General features: G+C 40.9%; 1 protein-coding gene across 1 annotated transcript; it reads right to left on the reverse strand.

The window, feature by feature from the left end:
- Window positions 1–8,487: 8,487 nt before the first annotated feature.
- IL4 (interleukin 4) lies at window positions 8,488–16,150 on the reverse strand. Its single transcript, XM_052644185.1, has 4 exons — window positions 16,016–16,150; window positions 15,693–15,740; window positions 10,847–10,972; window positions 8,488–8,586 (listed from the first exon to the last, which is right to left on the reverse strand). The coding sequence occupies exons 1-4, from the start codon at window positions 16,148–16,150 to the stop codon at window positions 8,488–8,490; spliced, it is 408 nt and encodes a 135-aa protein (XP_052500145.1).
- Window positions 16,151–19,020: the final 2,870 nt, after the last annotated feature.

Consider the following 19,020-nt stretch of genomic DNA (forward strand, 5'->3'; position numbering starts at 1 on the left):
ACGTTACAGACTTAAAGTCAGAATAAAAATTAGTGATATTCTCATGCCTGGATAAAATATTTAATTAAAACATTGAAGACTTTTGTGTAATTTCCAGTAATGCAACTTGTAAATCATGGAGTAAGACTGAAACTAATAATTTGCCTAATATCTTTTAGTCCATATATATTAAGTTAATATAACATTAAAATTGTACCACTGGTAATTGTTCAAATTGTCATAATTACTTTTTCAACTTATACTGAGCAGGGAAGTTGAAGGAGCAGTTCATACTATAGAGAGTTGCAGTTTAAATGTATGCATAAGTCTACTAGTGATTTACTCAACTACTATCTATTTAGATAACTGGACAGATATTCAAAATAGAAAAAAAGAAAAAGTCCTGTTTTGCACATAGAAAGTTGCAGGTCTAGTTGTCCTGTGGTTTCCTGTTGGATATGAATGTATGGGCTGCATAGCTAAGAGATGATGGAATCCTAACACACACCTGGCCTTCTGAAATATGTTCTAATTTTTATACTCACATTCATTGCATTTAATGTATGAGATGGGTGATCTTATTGATCTATAGAACACTTTTATGATTTGATAGTCTAGAAGTATACTTGTTTAAGAAACAAAAGCTGAAAATATGTTTCATCTGGACCTCTCTTGACCTTTTCTGCCACTTTAACTTCAGGTCAAAAATTTTGATTTCATGTTTCTTGAAACATTGAATTTGTAACTAAATATAAAGGAGTCACCCAGTTACAGAAAATTAAGCTAAGTATTGGTCACTAATATTTGCCTCTGTAGGTATTATTTTTTAAATTCACTTTGAAGCTTGATTAACAGATATTTTCCTGTGTCTGACTTCTAAATTGTGAGGGAAATTGCTCTGTCTCTCCCAATTAAGAAAGATCTCCATTTTCTGGAAAATACAACCAAAGCAGGAAAAATACCTTTTAATTCTTTGTCTTTAAAACACTTTGTTTTGTCTTTATTCTTATTTTATAAAGAAAAAAGTCTTCCCTGAATTTCTTCCATTGACAATTCCAATTAGACCATACCTCTAAAGTAAAAATTATTTTTATTTTATAGTAAAAAAGAAAAGTTTGTCGTAGATAGAATTATTGTTTTTTTGTTGGCTGCTTGAAAAATTTTTATTTTTTTAAGTTATGCTACTCTAAAACCACTATATATATATATTTATCTTTTAGGGGTTTTAAAATTATGTAGTCACCCCTGAAATACATTGGCTACACGTTTTAAGACTGCATAAATTAGTAAGTTTGGTTAAATATTGTTTTACAATTACAAAGCTATGTATAGAATGAGAGTGAAGGTAGCATACTTGTGAGTTGTGTAAAAATGTGTCCATAAACTTAAAGTACATTTCAGAGGTAATGTACTAAATATCTTGTGTATGGTGAATATTTTCTAGGTAAGAAGAATTGGATTTAACTAACAGCGTTTTCTTTGTGATGTGCAAGATAGTTAGACATTTATCTTTGCGGGGCATTGTTTAGATACTGTGAAGACTTGAGGTGAACTTATGTCTTGTAAAAGCTTTGTGTAAGCAGAATATCTTGGCAGTTATAGATGCACATTTAACTCTTTTAGTAATTACTCTAGAGAAATCTTAATTTTATCAGTAAAAAAAAGTGACTATGTCTTCTTTTTAAAAGTCCACAGGTCTAGCCTTTAACCATCCATTTAATAGAAAAGGGATAACTTTTGCATTAAGCTTTAAAACATTAAGGAAAATTTAAATCAGTATCTTAGAGTTTTTTCTTTTCCATGTCACTGCAGTAACAAAAAGAAAGCTATAAAAAGTCAAAACATTGAGAAATTTTAAAAATAGGCTGCTTTAGCGTTACTTTAGAACTGATATCAAGATTAGATATTGGAGCCAGGCCTGAGTATCCATGTGAAAGCATAGGAACCTAATGTTAAAGCTGTTCACTTAGCTCCAATCATAGCAGTCCTGTGGTTTCTTCATATTTACTTTGTGTCATTGTCCACAAATGAAATATTTTGTAGCTTCAGTGTTAGTTTCATGAGAAGATATAGATAAATGTGCTTATTATTTGAAATAAACATTTAAAATGAGTGTCACATATAAGTAGGTTATTGAATGTGAATGGCAATTTTTTTCTCTTTAATTTAAAAAAGTAATATTTATTAAGAGGAGCCTTGGTAGAATGTTGTTTGTGGTATGTTCTTTAGTAAACCTTGCAAATATATGTAGTAATAACTGGGACATTAAAATATGATAGTATTCCCCATTTTTGTGTAGATTCTTGTGAAGTGTAGGGGTAATTAAGGTGGGAGGTTTACATCCATGTGTTCGTCCCACAAGTAGAATCAGTTTCACATGCTGTGTCATCTACTTTTTGTGAAGAGGGGACCTTTTTTTGCCGCAAGAAATTTAAGGTTACTTTGGGGGAGAGGGTGGTGCTACTTCAACTGTAACATTTTTAAAAATTATGATTATAGCTTAAGTTTGTTGTGTTTCTTTTTCATCTTTTAATAACATTTTTCCCTTAACTGTTATCATAAGGAAAGTCCCCCTCTTTCCTGCAGGGCTGTAAATTAAAGGATGGGTAGAGTTTACATTTAAGTACATCAATGTCTGCCCAGTTTATTAATGTATGCATCTGTGTTCCTTTTTAGTTACTCTTTGATATAAATGCTAGAAGAAAACATAGATCTTCCTAGTGCCTTTGAACTTCTACTGTAGTCTAGTTTAATCATCAGTAACTTCAATAGCATTATTACAATACTGTATACTGGCCAGAATTACAAATTGTATGATGAATTTGTTGCATTAATTTCAAAAGCCACACTTTCCCTGTATTTTATGTATAAATTGTATTTGTTCAAGTTGTATATATTGATATTGTATGTATACATACAGCATGCTTAAGAAATAAAAATCTTTAGCCTAATGCCTGTAATTGTGGTCTGCTTCTTTACTCAACTATTTTTGTGTTTGTGTCCATCTTGATCTTAATAATTAATAAGCAGGTTCTTTGTGCTTGACATCTCAATTTCATGAGGTTAAGAGAAGCCTGTGTAGTTTTGTACCAGGAACTCTTAATGTTGCGGGTCTTTAAACAGAAGTCATCATGATACAGAAACCTGGGAGAGATGTTTTTAAAAATGCTTCTCATTGATAAAAATTTATCTTCACCAAGAAAAAATTTAATCTTAAGTTTTATTATCCTTGTCATTAGGTATTTGAGAACAGAAACTTTAAAAAGTGTGTATGGAAAATGTATCTCGCTAAAAGGTAAAAGACATATCTTAGTGGTAATGGTATCATCATCTCTTTCAAAAACTTAATTTGCTCAAAATATCTCAAGCCATAATATTGCTTGAACTATTGTTAATCATGCATTCTTTTCACAAACACTTTTTGATTATTAGGCAGCCACAAGAAGTTCACAGTGGACATTACGAAGTTTTGATTTGTCGCCAAGTTTCAAAGGATTTCCCTGTGCTTTTTGTATAGAGAGGGGACTCCTCTGGTCATTTCAGATCTTGCTCTCGCTCTTCCCAACTGCTTGTTGGTGTAAAACTGCTACACATGTGTAGAATATGAAAGTAAGATGAGAGGCCTGCCATAGTGTAAGCAAGAGAGTCAGTACTTGCTGCCCCTCCTCCCCAGTTGAATTCAGGAGCTAAGATACTCACTTTCACCAAGCAACACCACTAAGGAAGCCTGTTGCTGCTTGTGTTGTCAGGATGCTGCTGAGGTCATTGTTCATCCCATCGAGATGTCTCTTTTAAATTCAAGTACTAAAAACAGAGCAAAATAAAAATCCCAAGTACCAGCCTAAGGTACCTCAGTTCACATGTGCCTACAGGAACTGTGAACACAGTTCTGAAGCTGCAGCCTAAACTTAAAGTGAGCCTTCTAAACAAGCTGTAAGATTATCTGAATGTCTCATTCTTAAGCTGTTTCATTTGCAAAGCAAATCAAGTATTCAGTCCTCCTTCGGAAGTTGAACACATGTGTGGGAAAATGATTATGAAGAGGCTACTTCAAAAAGAACCTGTTTCCTCTCAGCATTTATCTTGGGCTTCCTGTGACCCAATCTTAAAGTTACTTTTATCAATGTTATCAGAACATCACTTTGTCTTACCCAAACACGTTTATGGCTCTGACTAAAGAATATGACAGATCAGACATTCTTCTACACCTGCTCCCCTCCCCCACCCCTTTTTAGAGGCCTGGGGAAATTTTAGTTTTTAATCAAAGACTTTATTTCTCCAGCTTTACAAAGGAATTTAACTGGGACTTTACAACTGAATAGAATATTTCTCAGAGTTGATACCAATCTTAACAAGAGGATATTGCCTAACCCAACCTAAACTGCTAGAGTCATTACAGAAATATTATGTTGACCTTGATTTCTATTCCATCGTGGGTTATGCCGCTCAGTCACCAGGTGTCTTCTGTATTTGCTGTGGACCTATGCAGGGCTCATGCCCATATGAGTGGAGAATGACATGTCAAGGGCTGTAGTGAAGGAGGGTGAATGGTGAGCTACCAGGCACAGCATTCCTCCCTAGCAACTGACCCAATGCCTAGCACATGTCTGTCTGACTGGAGGGTCAGAAAAGGTTCCCCCGAGAAGTGCTGTTCAAGGTGTTAAAGCAGCGGAACGGCAAGGCATTCCAGGCAGGAGTAATGTGAGTCTTACGTGCCTTGGGGGCCTGCTTGAAGTAAGGCAAAGGAGGCAGGGACTGATAATCCTGCAGAGGAAAGAGACAAGCCAGGATCCAGCTGTCGAAGAGTTTTCTTTAAGCGGTGAGAGGCCACCGAAGGATCTTAAGGGGGTGACTTGCGTTGTTTGTGTTTTAGAAAAGCAGCTGCTGAAGAGATTGTGAAGGATTAGATTCGGAGGAGCTGGGAGAGCAGATGATGTACACACCTGTGCCTTGGAGGCTGGGACAGTCATGGGCCAGAGGAGCCAATGTCGTCTTCTCCTTGCTGGCTGTCTTGCCCTCAAGACTGGTCCCTAGGCTGAGGGAACCTATGTATCTTTACTTTTCTTTACTGATGTTGCATAGCAGGTACCCAGGAATGCAGTCACCACCACCTAAAACATCTGAACATGCTTGTGTTTGGTTTAATGCTGGCTAATAGGAAGCAAGCAAGGAAGAGACAGCCTAGAGACTGAACATTGAACAAGGAAGAAGGTGACATGAAGGATGGATCAAAAGAAACACTAGAGCTGAGGAGAAAATTTTGAGTGTTCAAGGGCAAAGGCAGCTAACTAGGAGGTTTGAAAACTCCACGTGGGAATGGAGCTCCAGTTGCACTGATCACTTGAACTGGGAAATCAACTCCGAGACTAGGCAAAGTGCTTGCTTTGTCCTCAGTGGAAGGTGGTAGGAATTGCAAGGCTAACCTTGTATGCTGAGAGGCCAGGCCATGAGAAAACTGTGCCCTGCGCTTTGCCCTGAAACTCTGCATTCTCAGGTGATTTGGGCACCCTAATAAGCTGACCAAGAGGACCTGCCGAGAAGGGTGGGAAAAAGTCAGACAGGGCACTGGCGACTAGCAACAAGAGAGCCTTTGGTGCACTTTTATCAGAGGCTGGCATTTCTAGCTTGCGTTTCAATGAAGATCATTCAGCTATAGATTTGAGCAACCTGGCTTTTCTTTCATTTGCTTATTCAGTAAGTATTTATTATCTACAAATGCCAGTTAGAGATAGTCTGCTCATAGGTAAAAGGTGGAGGTAGGGTCAGCCTGTGCTGTCCGTGTCACACATTCCAAGTGTGGACAAGACGCACGTCCCATGAAGTAGGTGTGGGCTGTAGCTAAGTTTCCTAAGTGAGCGTGCTTAAGCGATTAGCATCTCAACTTTCACTTAATCCTGACGTTTCTCTGCTCGCCCTTCTTACGTGTGTCCTCCTCGGTTCATGTTCTCTCACTCCCTTGCTAAACCCCAGCGCTTACTGTTGGATATTTCCATCCATGACAGACAGACGTGCCTGGAGCCTACGTACGATCCTTCCGTGGCCTGTTCTCTTTGTTCCGACTGCCTTTCTTTTTACCATCCTGGCCTCATACACAAACTATAACCCACAAGTCATATCCTGTGGCAGACTACAGCTCACATTAGCCATTGAATGCAAATGAATTAAAAGTTTTCATTGTGGCCTTAGAAGGCTCCATGACTCTCTTAGTTACTTGTTGCCCTTGGCAGCTGGTATTTTATGTGGGCAGGGTGAAACTGGCTGTGGTCAGGGTGAGACTTTAAGCTTTTGATTTGTTCCCTTATTTTGAAAGGGTTAAAAAGATGTTACATGTTTTGGTATAATTTTAGTACTAGTATTAATTTTTGTCATGTGTGTGAGCAAGAATGAAAAGAGAATGCTCATTCACTGTTACTAGATCCATATTCTTGCAGACATGTCTTTAAAGGCACATTTCAATGACTTGACATTTGTTTTTTGCCCTTTAATTGCTTAAAAAAGCAACTTTGTTGAGGTATGTCACATACTCTAAAATTCATCCTTTTAAGTATATAAGTTAGTGGGTTTTAGTAGTTTCACAGAGTTGTACAGCCATTATGAGTATCTAATATCAAAGCATTTTCATTACTCTCAAAGCCTGTATCTATTAGCAGTCATTCAGTCTTCCTTCATCCCCTCAGCCTCTAGCAACCAGTATTCTACTTTTTGCCTCTGTGGACTTGCCTCTTCTGGGCATTTCTTATAAATGAAATCATACCATATGTGGCATTATTGTCTGGCTCCTTTGAATTAGCATAGTGTTTCCAGGCTTCATCCATTTCATAGCATATGCCAATACTTTTCTTTTTACTGCCAAGTAATATTTGTATGGCTATACCATATTTTGTTTATCCGTTCATCAGTTGATTGACAGTTGTGGTATTTCTGCTTTTTTGCTATAAATGAATAATGCTGCTGTGAACATTTGTGTGGAGATTTTTTTGTGGGCATGTTTTCAGTTCTCTCGGTGTAGATACCTAGGATTAGAATTACTGGAGTATATGGTAGCTATGTTTAATCTTTTGAAGAATTGCCATACTGTTTTCCAGAATGGCTGTACCATTTTCCAATCATACCAGCAATGTGCGATAGTTCAGTTTTTTCACATCTGCACCAATGTTTGTTACTATCTTTTTAATTTTAGTGCTTTAACTTTTAAACTTTAATTTGTTTTAATCTTTTGGCCTCACCTCATGGTATGTGGGATCTTAGTTCCCTGACCAAACTCACACTCTGTGCGTTGGCAGTGCAGGATCTTAACCATTGGACTGCCAGGGGAAGTCCCCTAACTTAAACTTCTAAAAGCATTTTCTCACTTGTGCCCATGGTCATACACACAGACTTCAAGTAGAAAGCCAAGAATCTCCTGCCCTTTCACTGTTCCTTATTCCAAGTCCCATCCTCAACAATCCACCTTCCCCCCCTTTTTTTAGTTTCTCTGGTGGTTACCATTGTAATTCCAAGGTTTTCTTGATTTACTCACTATCGTTCTCCCCTCCCCACTTTTCATTGTAAAAACTTTCAAACATGTAAAAGCAGAGTAATGCAACCAAACTTCATGTACCCCTCTCCAACTACAACATTCATCAACACATGACCACCATGCCAACTGTTTTTATCAAACTTGAGATATTTTGTGTTGGTTTCTCCATTGAAAAATGAGAGTCTGCCTTATTTATACTAATCCAAATTTTTGTAGTAAGCTATTTTTACATCTTCTGTTACTTTTGCAATTTGAATAAATATTTGACTTGTTCATGTTCCATCAACCTTTGACAATATTGCTGACCTCTCCCTGAGTGGGGGGTATTGGTGCCCGCACCTCTCTTTCTCTTCTTTTACTCTTTACCTCTTAATCATTTTCAGCTTATTTTTATGTTTTCAGTTTGATATCATTTACAGTCTGTTCTTTAAGCATAATTAAGTCTTCCATGCTTTGTCTATTGGTTGGTTCTAAGACTTGAGAATCAAAGGGATTTACATTATTAGGACTTTAACCCTTGTTTACTGTAGTGCCGTGTAGTGTGCTAGAATTCTTCCTCCCACCCCCGTGCTCGTGGACTAAATATAACAACCCTTGTGGCAATAGGAGAAGAATGTTCTAAGCATCCAGTTGACACCTTTTCAATTCAGAATTTTTCGATAATCAATGTGACTTATGGACTTAATCTGCAAGCTCTTTTAATCATCATTTACATCTTACGTGGCCTTGTATTCTTTAATCATACCATGCGTTATGTCCCCAGTGAGAAAACTTGAGAGGGAAGGAGTGTTTCATTTTTGACTCTCACACCAATTTTGGTCCCTTCAGTAAATGGGTTTTCCCAACAGTTGGCAAGCAAATATAGCCTATGCCATTAAAGTGACATCATGCATCAGATTCTACATATACTTTATTTTATGATGAGTTATAAATATATAAATATGTTTAAAATAAGGCTATTAAAAAGTCATAAATTAAAATATTCAGCTTCAACACTTTGAGTATTTCTCCTTCATAATAGTCTTTAGCCTTTCCAAGAGGTCTCTCAGCGTACTTGTACTCGTCTTGGCTTCATTCACAGAACAGGTCTACAAAAGAAATATTTCATTAGTTTGCATTGCTAAGTATTTGAATCTTGCTCGTGCCAGTCTACCCAGGTCAAGCCTGCGCTTGCACTTGCCAGTTGAACGGTGATCAAACCAAGGCTGCCAGTCTGGCTTGACTCTGCTGCTAGGCTAACCGGGTTTAGCTGTTTCTCGTGCATGCTGCTTACGTTCCAGAAATGGCCACTGTAAATCCGTAACTGTCTGCCTTCAGGGTGTGGCCATCCCTGGACAGGTGTGTCACAGCTAGGTGCTGCTCAGGGGCATAGCAGGGATGTGGAGGCTCAGACCTGCCCACTGCCATCTTGGGCCTTCTGTGTGGCCACCTGGACTGCTGAGAGACAGATTCAGTCCATTTGCCATCCTGCCCATTAAACAGCAACATAACAGGTTGGCAGCACTTCAGTTGGGAAGGATTCCTGCTGCCTACCACCTGGCCACTGCTTCAGTTTGAATCTCAGCTCTAGTTTATTAATTGTATTGCTTAAGACAAACTGCTTAGTTTATAAAAGCTTCAGTTTTCTCCTTTGTATAAAATGGCAACAATAGTGCCTACTTACTAAGATCATTAGGAGGGTCAAAAGAGACAATGCGTGTAATGTCTGCTCCCTGTTCTGTTACCTTATAAATCAAGCAGCGTGCCCAGAGAGAGGATGAACATCCCCAGTCCTCTACTTGGCCTTAGGTAACAGCCGCTCTTGGCTCTGCCACTTTCTCTCCATCATCAGTTCTCCCCTCTTACTAGGTCATTCCCACTGGTATATTGACATGCTCCGTATAGACCTCATCTTAAAAGAACTTCCTTCACTTCATACCTGCCTTCAGCTATTGTTCCGTTTCTGTGCAACCCTAGAGAAAAATACCTTAAAGCAGTTTTTCATACTCAGTACCGCTTTCTTTTCACTCCTCCCCACAGCTGTTCTCTATGGAACCCACTCTTCTCAGACCTTCATTCCCTCATCTCTATCTGCGTCAGCACCATCAGTAACCTCCATCACGCCGAGTTCAATGACCATTCTTAGTGTCCATCTTACTTGACCTTTCAGTACATTCGACACACTCCCTCCTTCTTACAGGAGTTTCTTCTGCCTTCTGGGGTACCGCTCGCTCTGTGATTTCCCCCTGCTTCCCCGGCTGCTACTCGGTTTCTTGCTGGCCCCTCCTCTTCCTGACTTCTATGTGAGTGCCTCTGGGCTCAGTGCTTGGATCTTGTCCTTTCTCTGTGTCATTCAGGTCTGTGACTTAAAGATCTTTCTGAGAACTCCTCACTTAATACCACAAGTTCTGACCTCTCCCTTAAGCTTCAGACTTTTTCAACAGTCCTGTCAGTATCTTCACAGCCTCCAGCCTTGATCACCCCTAGTCTTCCATATCTGTAGACAGCGCCAACCATCCACCAAGGGGCCCAGGTTAGGAACCAGGAGACCATCTTCTCCTCTTTCCATTACCCTGCACCATAGATCTGTCAGCAAGTCCTCCTGGCTCTATTTTTGATCATAGCCCAAATCCAACAATGTCTGCCACGCTTACTCTGCAACACCCACCATCGTCTGCAGCTGGAGTACTGTGGTCGCCTCCCAACAAGCCATCTTACTTCTGTGCTTACCCCTACTCAGTCTGTTTACCACACAGTAGCCAGAATGATCATTTAAAATCACATAAATCAGGTGGTAGTCTCTGCCCTGCTCAGAACCCTGTGGGAGTTTCCCACCATGTGTGGGGCAGAATCCATAAGGCCCTGTGTGGTCTCCTCCTAAAAGCCCCTCACTTGCTCAGATCCAGCCACATTGGCCCTGCTGTTGATCTTTGAACACATAAAGTTCATTTTTACCTTAGGGCCTTTGTACAGCCATTCCCTCTGCCTGGAATGTTCCTTCCAAGTTAGTGATGTGGCCAACTCTCTTGGTTAATTCAAATATCTGCTTAGATGATGTCGCCAGCTACTAAATCAGCCCTCTCCCTCTTGACCCCTATGTTCTTTACTCCTTTTTCTTCATAGCACTTATCACTACTGGACATCATGCTATATGCTTTTCTCACTGACCCATTACAGCATTCTGTGAGAGCAGAAAATGTATCCCCAGTGCCTAGAACAGTACCTGTAAGCAACACTCTTCAACAAATAAAATTTGTCGAATGAATGAACAAGCTGATTAAAAGTGTACTGGTAGTCATAAGGAGGACTATTTTAAGAAGTAGTACTGCCATCCATTGGAAGGCAGGCTGTTGGCATAGCACAGCTTACCTTGCTTGCCAGGCTGCTGAGATTCCTGTCAAGTCCGCCCAGGAATTTGTTCAAGCACATGTGGCTCCTGTAGATACGCCTAAGCTCAATTCCAGCCCTGCAGAAGGTTTCCTTCTCAGTTGCGTTCTAGAAAGAGAAATGCTACAGATAGCCACTGGCCAGCTCGAGAGATTTCCTTTTGATTTCTTCTTTCCAGGGGGACAAGTGGAGAAGGTGAGTTTGCTCACCTGTGGTCCAGCTATTCAGGTATTCCTGCCATGTGAATGGAGGCTGCTCATCACAGTAAACAGCCTCTCCCAGTTACTTGCACATGCAGTAGCCTTTTACTGAAACCTCCCAATGTCTTTTCCTTTGGAGGGTTTTATTGAAAGGGTACCTGAAGCAAGTCACTCAACTTAAGTTAATGAGAGAGTGGGGTCTGAATGCAGGGTTACCTGTCTACAGCCCATGTCTATCTCTTCACCCTGTGCAAGCTCTTCTCTCTGTGGAGGGAATCTTAGGTACATGAGCTCATAATCAGAGTCTGCTCTTAACTCCTATAATTTATAGTTTTTGAATCTAGGTTTCCCTGGAAATCCCACATGCTTATTGAGAAAATAAATGTCCATCCTTTGGCCTGGACAGTGCTGCTTTCGCCCCAGCACTCTCCCATTTAGCCCTCCTCCTGGAAGGTAGCAGCGTGAGGAGACAGACATGTCCCCTCACAGCTGGAGGTGAGTTCCTGGATCAGGGCCAGGTGCCCCAGGAGGTGGGCCTGGGAAGATGAGAGGCAGCTTCTGAGAGTGCTGGCCCTTGGACGGAGTTTCTCTAAGGGGCCTTTGGCCTTGAATGTGCAGGGTCAGAACCTCTTTGGAATGCTGACAGCTCTGATGTGAGTCTGGCCACATGGTTCTTCTCTTTTTTATGAACCTGGGAGAGGGAATATGTCTCGGCCAGGTCAGGCCTGGTGTGTCCTCTCGTTCTACTGTAGGACAGAGTCATGGAGCCTGGATGGTGTGTCTTAAGCTTGAGCCCAATCCAGCTCAGATAAACCTGTCTTCAGTCTCTGCCAGGACCTATTCTCATCCCTTGCCACTCAAAGTGAGGTCCGTGAAGCAGCAGCATGGACGTCACCTGGGAACCTTGTTAGAGATGCAGAATCTCAGGCTTCCCTCTGGACCCGCTAAATCAATCTGTGTTCACAGGATCTCCAGGGGGTTTATATGAGGAGCTCTGTCCAAGCAGCTTTTTGGGTTCTCCCATATTTTTTCTGATTATCAAGGCTTTTTACTGTAAAAGTTATATGCATTCAACAAAAATGGATTTTTTTTTTCATTAACCGTCAGCCGGAGAGAACTACTGTTACAATTTTGGTAACTATATTTCCAGATTCTCTTTAATACTTTTTTTTTTCAATAGGGACCAACTAGTGATATTCTTTTCTAACCTCTTTACGCTTCACATATAGTACTAGCAATTCCTTAAATCCTTCAGTAGTATTTGAGAACATGAGCTTGAGAGCTGTGGAGGAACGTAGGCGTATATGTGCAACAGCTGATCAGTCCCTACCTTTGCATTGTTTTTACTTATATCACTACAGTAGCCTCAAGTCATCTGTATAGATCTTTGAATTCATCTCTTATTTTTTCAGGCTGAATTCTAGAAGTGCTGTTGACTTTTTTAGGGTTTTTCCAGGAAAACCTTGACCCAGACCGAGGCACCAGAATCCCAGACTACAAAAGCTTCCTCTTTGCACTGTGGAGCTTGATGGCCCATGGTCAGGGCCTTTAGAAGGGCGTGTATATAATGAACAGCCGTGAACCCTCCTGGGTCCTGACTCTAACTGGAAGTTTAAGAGTAGCACTGGTGTCTCTGGGCTCTGGGAGTCAAGAAACCTCCCATAAAGCACCATATCTCGGGGGGGGCATTGTGGGTGAACAGAGGTGATGAGGCAAGAAGACAGATACCAGCTGTGTATGCAGATGGAGGCAGATGCCTGTGCTGTTGGGGACAGAACAGTGAGGTTCAAGAATGTCAAAAGGAGAAGAGATCCTTTGCGTATTTTTCCATCAGAATCTAATGAGACTTTTCTAAAACTTTGACTTCTTTGACTAGGGACTTAGAACTTACACTGCCTCGGTTTTGAGAAAACATCTTCTAAAGAACTTTCAAATGATTTCTAAAGATGATTAGGATAAGTATAGAAAAGAGTTTGAATCAAATGGAAAACCTTTAAGAAAAGAAATTCTAAAGGCAGTTTTAGTTAAAGGCCTTAGTGTTTTAGTTCCATTGGGATTGTAGCAATAGGGTGACACTCTGTACCGCCTGGATTTTCATCTGCGTGTCCAGCTTTCACTGCCTGGAGTAGATTGTTCGTGGCTCAGGGGGCACACTCTCAGGAGCCATGTGTACTCTACAGTTCAGAACTGCTCAGGAAAGAGGCTCAAAAGGGAGACCTGGTTTCCTGCCAGAAAGAAGCCTGCCCTTCCTGGGAGTATGACTGGTGGCACACCATTCGGGAGACTTCTGTGCAGGGTTTCTGCCAGAGTTCTGACTAGGGTCTTGACTAGCTTCTCTTTGGGACAGACAGATCTATCCTGTATGTATTGTATCCATTATCTCCACTTATGCACAAATTTAATCAGCCAGTGCTATATGTGAAAAAAGTCCTCTGCTTTCACTTTTGAAGAAACATTTGAGGTTTGGCATAGAGCTCTCTGAAAAATTATGGACTTTTGCACCTTTTGGTAGTAGCAAATGCCTCCAACTAATAGTCCACCAAAGAAGTCCTTCCTAGACCTGCCAGCTTGCTTGCTTTCTACCTCGCTCACCTTACTTCACAGACACTGGGAGCCCTGCCTGCAGAACCCAGCATTTAGATCAGCACATTGTTCCAGCATCTGCCAAGAGCAGGATGCCACCTAACTGGAGCTTAATGGGCCTCTGGATCTCTAAAAGCACTAAAATTAGTATGCTTGATTTTGGAAAGATATTCTTGAGAACACAAGAAAGTAACTTCTCCTCCCATATAGCACCCTTGTGGGTTTTGAAAATAACAACCTTTCTTTGTTCTGAAGTATCTTGAAAGGTAAGTAAACAGTGCTGAGTCTTTGAGGAAAAGAGAATGGAAAAACGAGATTGTTAATCCAGGAGGAATAGAAAGCAGTTCAGGAAGGCATGAGATAGGTAAGAGAGAAGGAAGGTAGTGGGAACTGACCTGCACCTCGGCTGGGGAGAGGATTGGCTGTCTTCTAGAGAAGCCCAGAGTGGGGTTGCCCTGGGCTCGCAGTCATGGAGAGTTGATGATTTCAAACCCCTGGCCCCTCTCTCTCAGAATGATTGCTTCTCTACAACCAGTTTTTGCCTTTAATCAGAGTTATATAGTAACATTTTCCACTAACTCAAGAGTTGGATTCCAACCAACTTTCAAAATTGCTTTCATGTCTTCAGATGTAGAAACTGAGGCACAGAGAGGTGTAGAGGCTTGTCAAAGGCCACATAGTGAATAGCAGAGCTGGGGCTAAAGCCACCAACTGTCTCACTTCCAGCCTCACAGTGCTTCTGCTGGGCCTTGCCTTTGGCTTTGATAGCACCCTCTCAGCAGTGAGCCACCCCCTGGAGAACCCAGAGCATGACTCAGTGACTCTGGGCTATTTTATTTCTCTCTATATAAAATATTAAGTAGATGAAGTATTAGATATATACATAAAATATTAAATATATAAAGTATTATTCACTAGATATGAAATTTTATGTATACATATATATAAAATCCTTCCAACCTGCTGTTACAGGATTTCTGATACAGGATAAAATTCTGAAGGATAAAACTATATAATATGTATTATATAGTACATATGTTTATATTATATGCTATTATATAATTATTACATTTCTGACTCCTGGAATAATCTTTAATGCAAAATGAGATAGTCTGGATAAAGGCCTGAAGAATAGTTTTGCTCATGAGCAGGACAGGCCTACGCTCTGGCCCTGGCCAAGTTACCCACTGGTATACATGGAAAGCAGGTGGTTAGGAGACCACTGGTAAATTGAAGCTTTGGGTTTTTCATTCTCACTTGTGTGTTTCCATGAAAACAGGAACTGATGTGCTGAAAGCTATTGATATGGCTGTAGTCATGTGTTTGTCAGAGAAAATACACTATCAGCTGTCAAATCTATCTCCTCCCACTGAAGATCGGGGGGCGGGGGTGAGGCGCAGGAGGAGGAAAGGTGAGATGCCCTGGCAGGAGCAGCCGGAGGCAGGGATACGTTGGCCCCTGTCTGATAGGATGGTTCTGGACTGGCCAGAGGGGAGTTTGCTGGACAGAGAAAGCTGAGGGTCTCTGGACAGCCGTGCCCGGAGCTGGTGGGCTGTTAGGTGACCAGGCTGCGGAAGAGGAGGGGCTCTGGCGATACATTTTCTGTTGCTATAGGAAGTCTCTTAGACAAAATGAAAGCTCTCTCAACCTGTAATCTGAATATCTGTTCTTGTGAGAGTATTTGGTTTTTCAGAAATGTATGGGCCAGAAAAATTCTCTCCTTCAGCAGCATTAATTGAGTGCCTCCTATATCCCAGGTACTAGACCTGGGTTGGGTAAAATCTTGAAGAGCTTTTCCTTGATTGAGGTCTAAATTATGATTATAAAACCCAAGCTTTCTACTATATATCTTCTAAGTCAAGTGAAACCAGAAACACTAAAATGCATTTGAGAATAAAGATCAGAACTCTCAGTCTTTGAAAATATTTCATACATTATAGTTAGTTTGAGCCTGTTTGCTTTCTGTTAAATTTGTTTAAACACTTGTGAATGGCTTTCTTCACTAAGTCACCCATTTGCCAAAGCAGACCCAGGACAGCTCTTACCTTTGGGGCAGCAAAGACGTCTGCTACAGGCAGCTCCATGCATGAATTCTTGGCCCAGGCAGGAACAAGAGAACAAGAGAGTGAGTTACCTTCAACTGCACAGGGTAAGCCTTGCTGAACAGCTCTGACAATCTCAAACTAAGAAAACTTCCTATAGTCCCTTGGGGGGGGGAAAAAACACCAGGAGAAAAATCTCCACAGTGCTCAGCATCCTACCGCCAACCACCAAGCCTCTAGGAGCTGTTGTGTTCTTTTCACAGTCTAAGAAATAGGCACAGCATCACCAGAACATCTGGAGAGATGGTGCCAGATAGCTTACTCACCTTTCTCGATGTGAGGATGTTCAGCGTTTTGATGATCTCTTCTAAGGTAATATCACACTTGTGTCCATGGACGAAGTGGCTGGTACATACCAGTAAGCAGACCAGCGCTGGGATCAGCTGGGAGGTGAGACCCATTAATAGTATCTCTATTTGCACTGACAGTGTGAGACAATTAGTTTACCAGGAGACGCCAACAATGCAATTCTGATAAAGATATCTCTATATATAGATTTTAAAATTGCTGAAACTGAGGGAAAATAAGTTTACATTGGAAATTTTCATTACACCAGGTTGTCAGTCATTTGGGGCCAATCAGCACCTCTCTTCCAGGAGAAAAAATGCCTCACAAAAACAGGTAAAATGTTCCTGTGAAATCAGACCAGTAGGAAAATGAAACCTTTTTTTAAAATTAACTACAAAGTATCAGCATAGGAAATTACACCATAATTTTCTCTTTAGATTAATCTTATCAGCTTGGGGTTGCTGCTGGCTTTTTACTTTGCATAGAAGGAAGAGGCCACAGGTGTCCGAGTTTGTTTTAGTGCAGCCCTCCTGGGGAAAGATAGAGTAATATCAAGAAAGTTTGACTTGATTAGTATTTCACCTTGGCTTCTTCCAAGTATGGGTGGCATCTGGGAAACTCTCCTTTTGTGGAAAAGCTGATCTGTGGTTCTTTTCTCTGGGTAGAAGGAAAGTAACAGGCACAGATTCTCTCTTCTTGTAGCATTTAAACATGCCTTTCTTCCACATTTAGGATTTTGGCCAAGGACATGTAATATGTGGTGGAGCTTCATTAGGACCATGTCAGGTCCACAGGTCTTTAACAATAAGGAGGCTCTAGGCAAAGTATGCCTATCCCAAGGTTTCAGGAATGACTCCTTTGAGGGACTTTCCTGGCGGTCCAGTGGTTAAGACTCTGCACTTCCACTGCAGAGGACATGGGTTCGATCCCTGGTCAGGGAACTAAGATCCCACATACTGTGTGGCAAAAAAAATAAAAAATAAAAGTAATTTTTAAAAAAGGAATGATCACTTTGAAAATGGATTTGAAATACAACCTCAGTTAATTAGGGGAAAAGAGTGATATTTTCACAGATTTGCAAATCAGTTGTCCCGGTCAAGGTGCCACCACTTGCCCTGGCACCTCAGTCTAATTCCTGTGGGTGCTGCACACCCATACCACTGACTCAGATGCCTGCGTCCCAGCACATCACTGGTTAGTCTTCCCTGAGCCCTTCCTTCTCTTTCCTCTCAACTTACTTTCTGTTGGTTTCTCACCTTCCTCTCCAGTGATTTCCTCTGGAAGGTCATACAGAAATGATGACTGCTAAGGTCATTCCTGCACTTGGGCTCTTATTTGTGGTAACTTGTAGTCCATGAAAGAATCTGGACAATTGTAACAGGAAGGTCCTTGGACCATATTTAGGATCCTTCCATTGGGACTGTGCAGCGAATTTGCCGGGCTCAGTGCAGTGACATGTGACACCAACTGCATGACGCTGGGCCAGACTTCCAGGTTAAGGGCACCGCCTCCACAGTGCTGTCCTCACTTCACACTGGCTGATCATTCAGGGGTCCCCGTTGCACCTTCACGTCTGTCCAGCTGGCTGCAAAGTTGAGTCCCCACTATCCTCTTGGATTCATAATTTGCTAGAATGACTCACAGAAATCAGAGAAGCACTATATGTAAGGTTATAGTTTTATTACAGCAAAAAGACACCAGTCAGACTCAGCCAAAAGAAGAGACATGGAGACTGAGGTCTAGGAGTGTTGCAGACACGAAGCTTCCTCTGTTCTCTCCCTGGAGTCAGAACACATCGCTTCCCCAGCACTTTGATGTGTGACTCCACACAGATCGTGCCAACCAAGGCAGCTCATCAGAGCTTTGGTGTCCAGCTTTACTGGGGTGTCATTCAGTAGATGTGACTGATTGAATCCATGGCCACTTGGTTGACCTCACCCTCCAGCTGCTTCCCTGGAGGATGGGCTGATGATGCAACAGCTTAATAGTGTAACTGGTCTCCATCTTGAGTGGCCTTATTAGCATGAACCGTCAGGTTCTGCCACAGATAGCAAAGACACTCCTGTAACTTGGAAGATCCCAAGCAGTTACGGCCTACCTCCAGGAACTGGTGACAAAGACCTGTCAAATTCTTTATTCAAAGGTTTTAGAGGTCACCTCCCAAGAGCCAGGACAAAGGTCAAACTTCTCTGGGTAAGTTCTTTTTTTATTTTTTACAATACTTCTTTTTTCCCTCAGTTTTATTGAGATACAGTTGACATGTCACTGTATAACATAATGATTTAAATTATATATATCAATATATTGTGAAATGATTACAGTAAGTTTAGTTAACATCAGTTCTCTCATATAGATACAAAAAAAGAAAAAATATTTTCCCTCATGATGAGAACTCTTAGGATTTATACTCTCAACAACTTTCAAATATTCCATTCTAGTGTATTAACTATAGTCATCATGTTTTATGTTATATCCCCAGTTCTTATTTACAGCTGAAAGTTTGTACCTTTTTTTTAAAAAAAATTTGTTTTTCTTTCTTTCTTTCTTTGGGCTTCTCTGGGTATTAGTTTTGGCATGTGGGATCTAGTTCCCTGACCAGGAATAGAACCCAGGCCCCTTGCATGGGAACTTGGAGTCTTAGCCACTGGACCACCAGGGAAGTCCCTAGTTTTTACTTTTTGATTGCCTTCATCTAATTCCCCACCCCTCCTCCCTCCACCTATGGTAACTAAAACTCTGATCCCTTTTTCTATGAGTTTTGTGGGTTTTTTTAGATTCATATATAAGTGAGATTATACAGCATTAGAGTTTTCACTTCAGCATCTATCTCTGTTATCATACATGGCAGGATTTCCTTTTTATGGGTAAATAATATTCCATTGTATATGTACTGCAACTTTTAAAATTCATTTGTCTGTGATGAACACAGGATGTTTTTATCCCTTAGCTGTTGTAAATAATGCTGCTTTGAATATGGGAATGC

This window comes from Budorcas taxicolor, chromosome 7 (assembly GCF_023091745.1).
Source record: "Budorcas taxicolor isolate Tak-1 chromosome 7, Takin1.1, whole genome shotgun sequence".
NCBI classification, from domain to species: domain Eukaryota; kingdom Metazoa; phylum Chordata; class Mammalia; order Artiodactyla; family Bovidae; genus Budorcas; species Budorcas taxicolor.

Coding starts and splice junctions, on each gene's coding strand:
- IL4 (XM_052644185.1), bottom strand. CDS start 16,150: ATGGGTCTCACCTCCCAGCTGATCCCAGCGCTGGTCTGCTTACTGGTA. Junction 15,741..16,015: donor ACATCCTCACATCGAGAAAG/GTGAGTAAGCTA, acceptor GCCTGGGCCAAG/AATTCATGCATGGAGCTGCC. Junction 8,587..10,846: donor TCAGCAGCCTGGCAAGCAAG/GTAAGCTGTGCT, acceptor TTTCTTTTGTAG/ACCTGTTCTGTGAATGAAGC.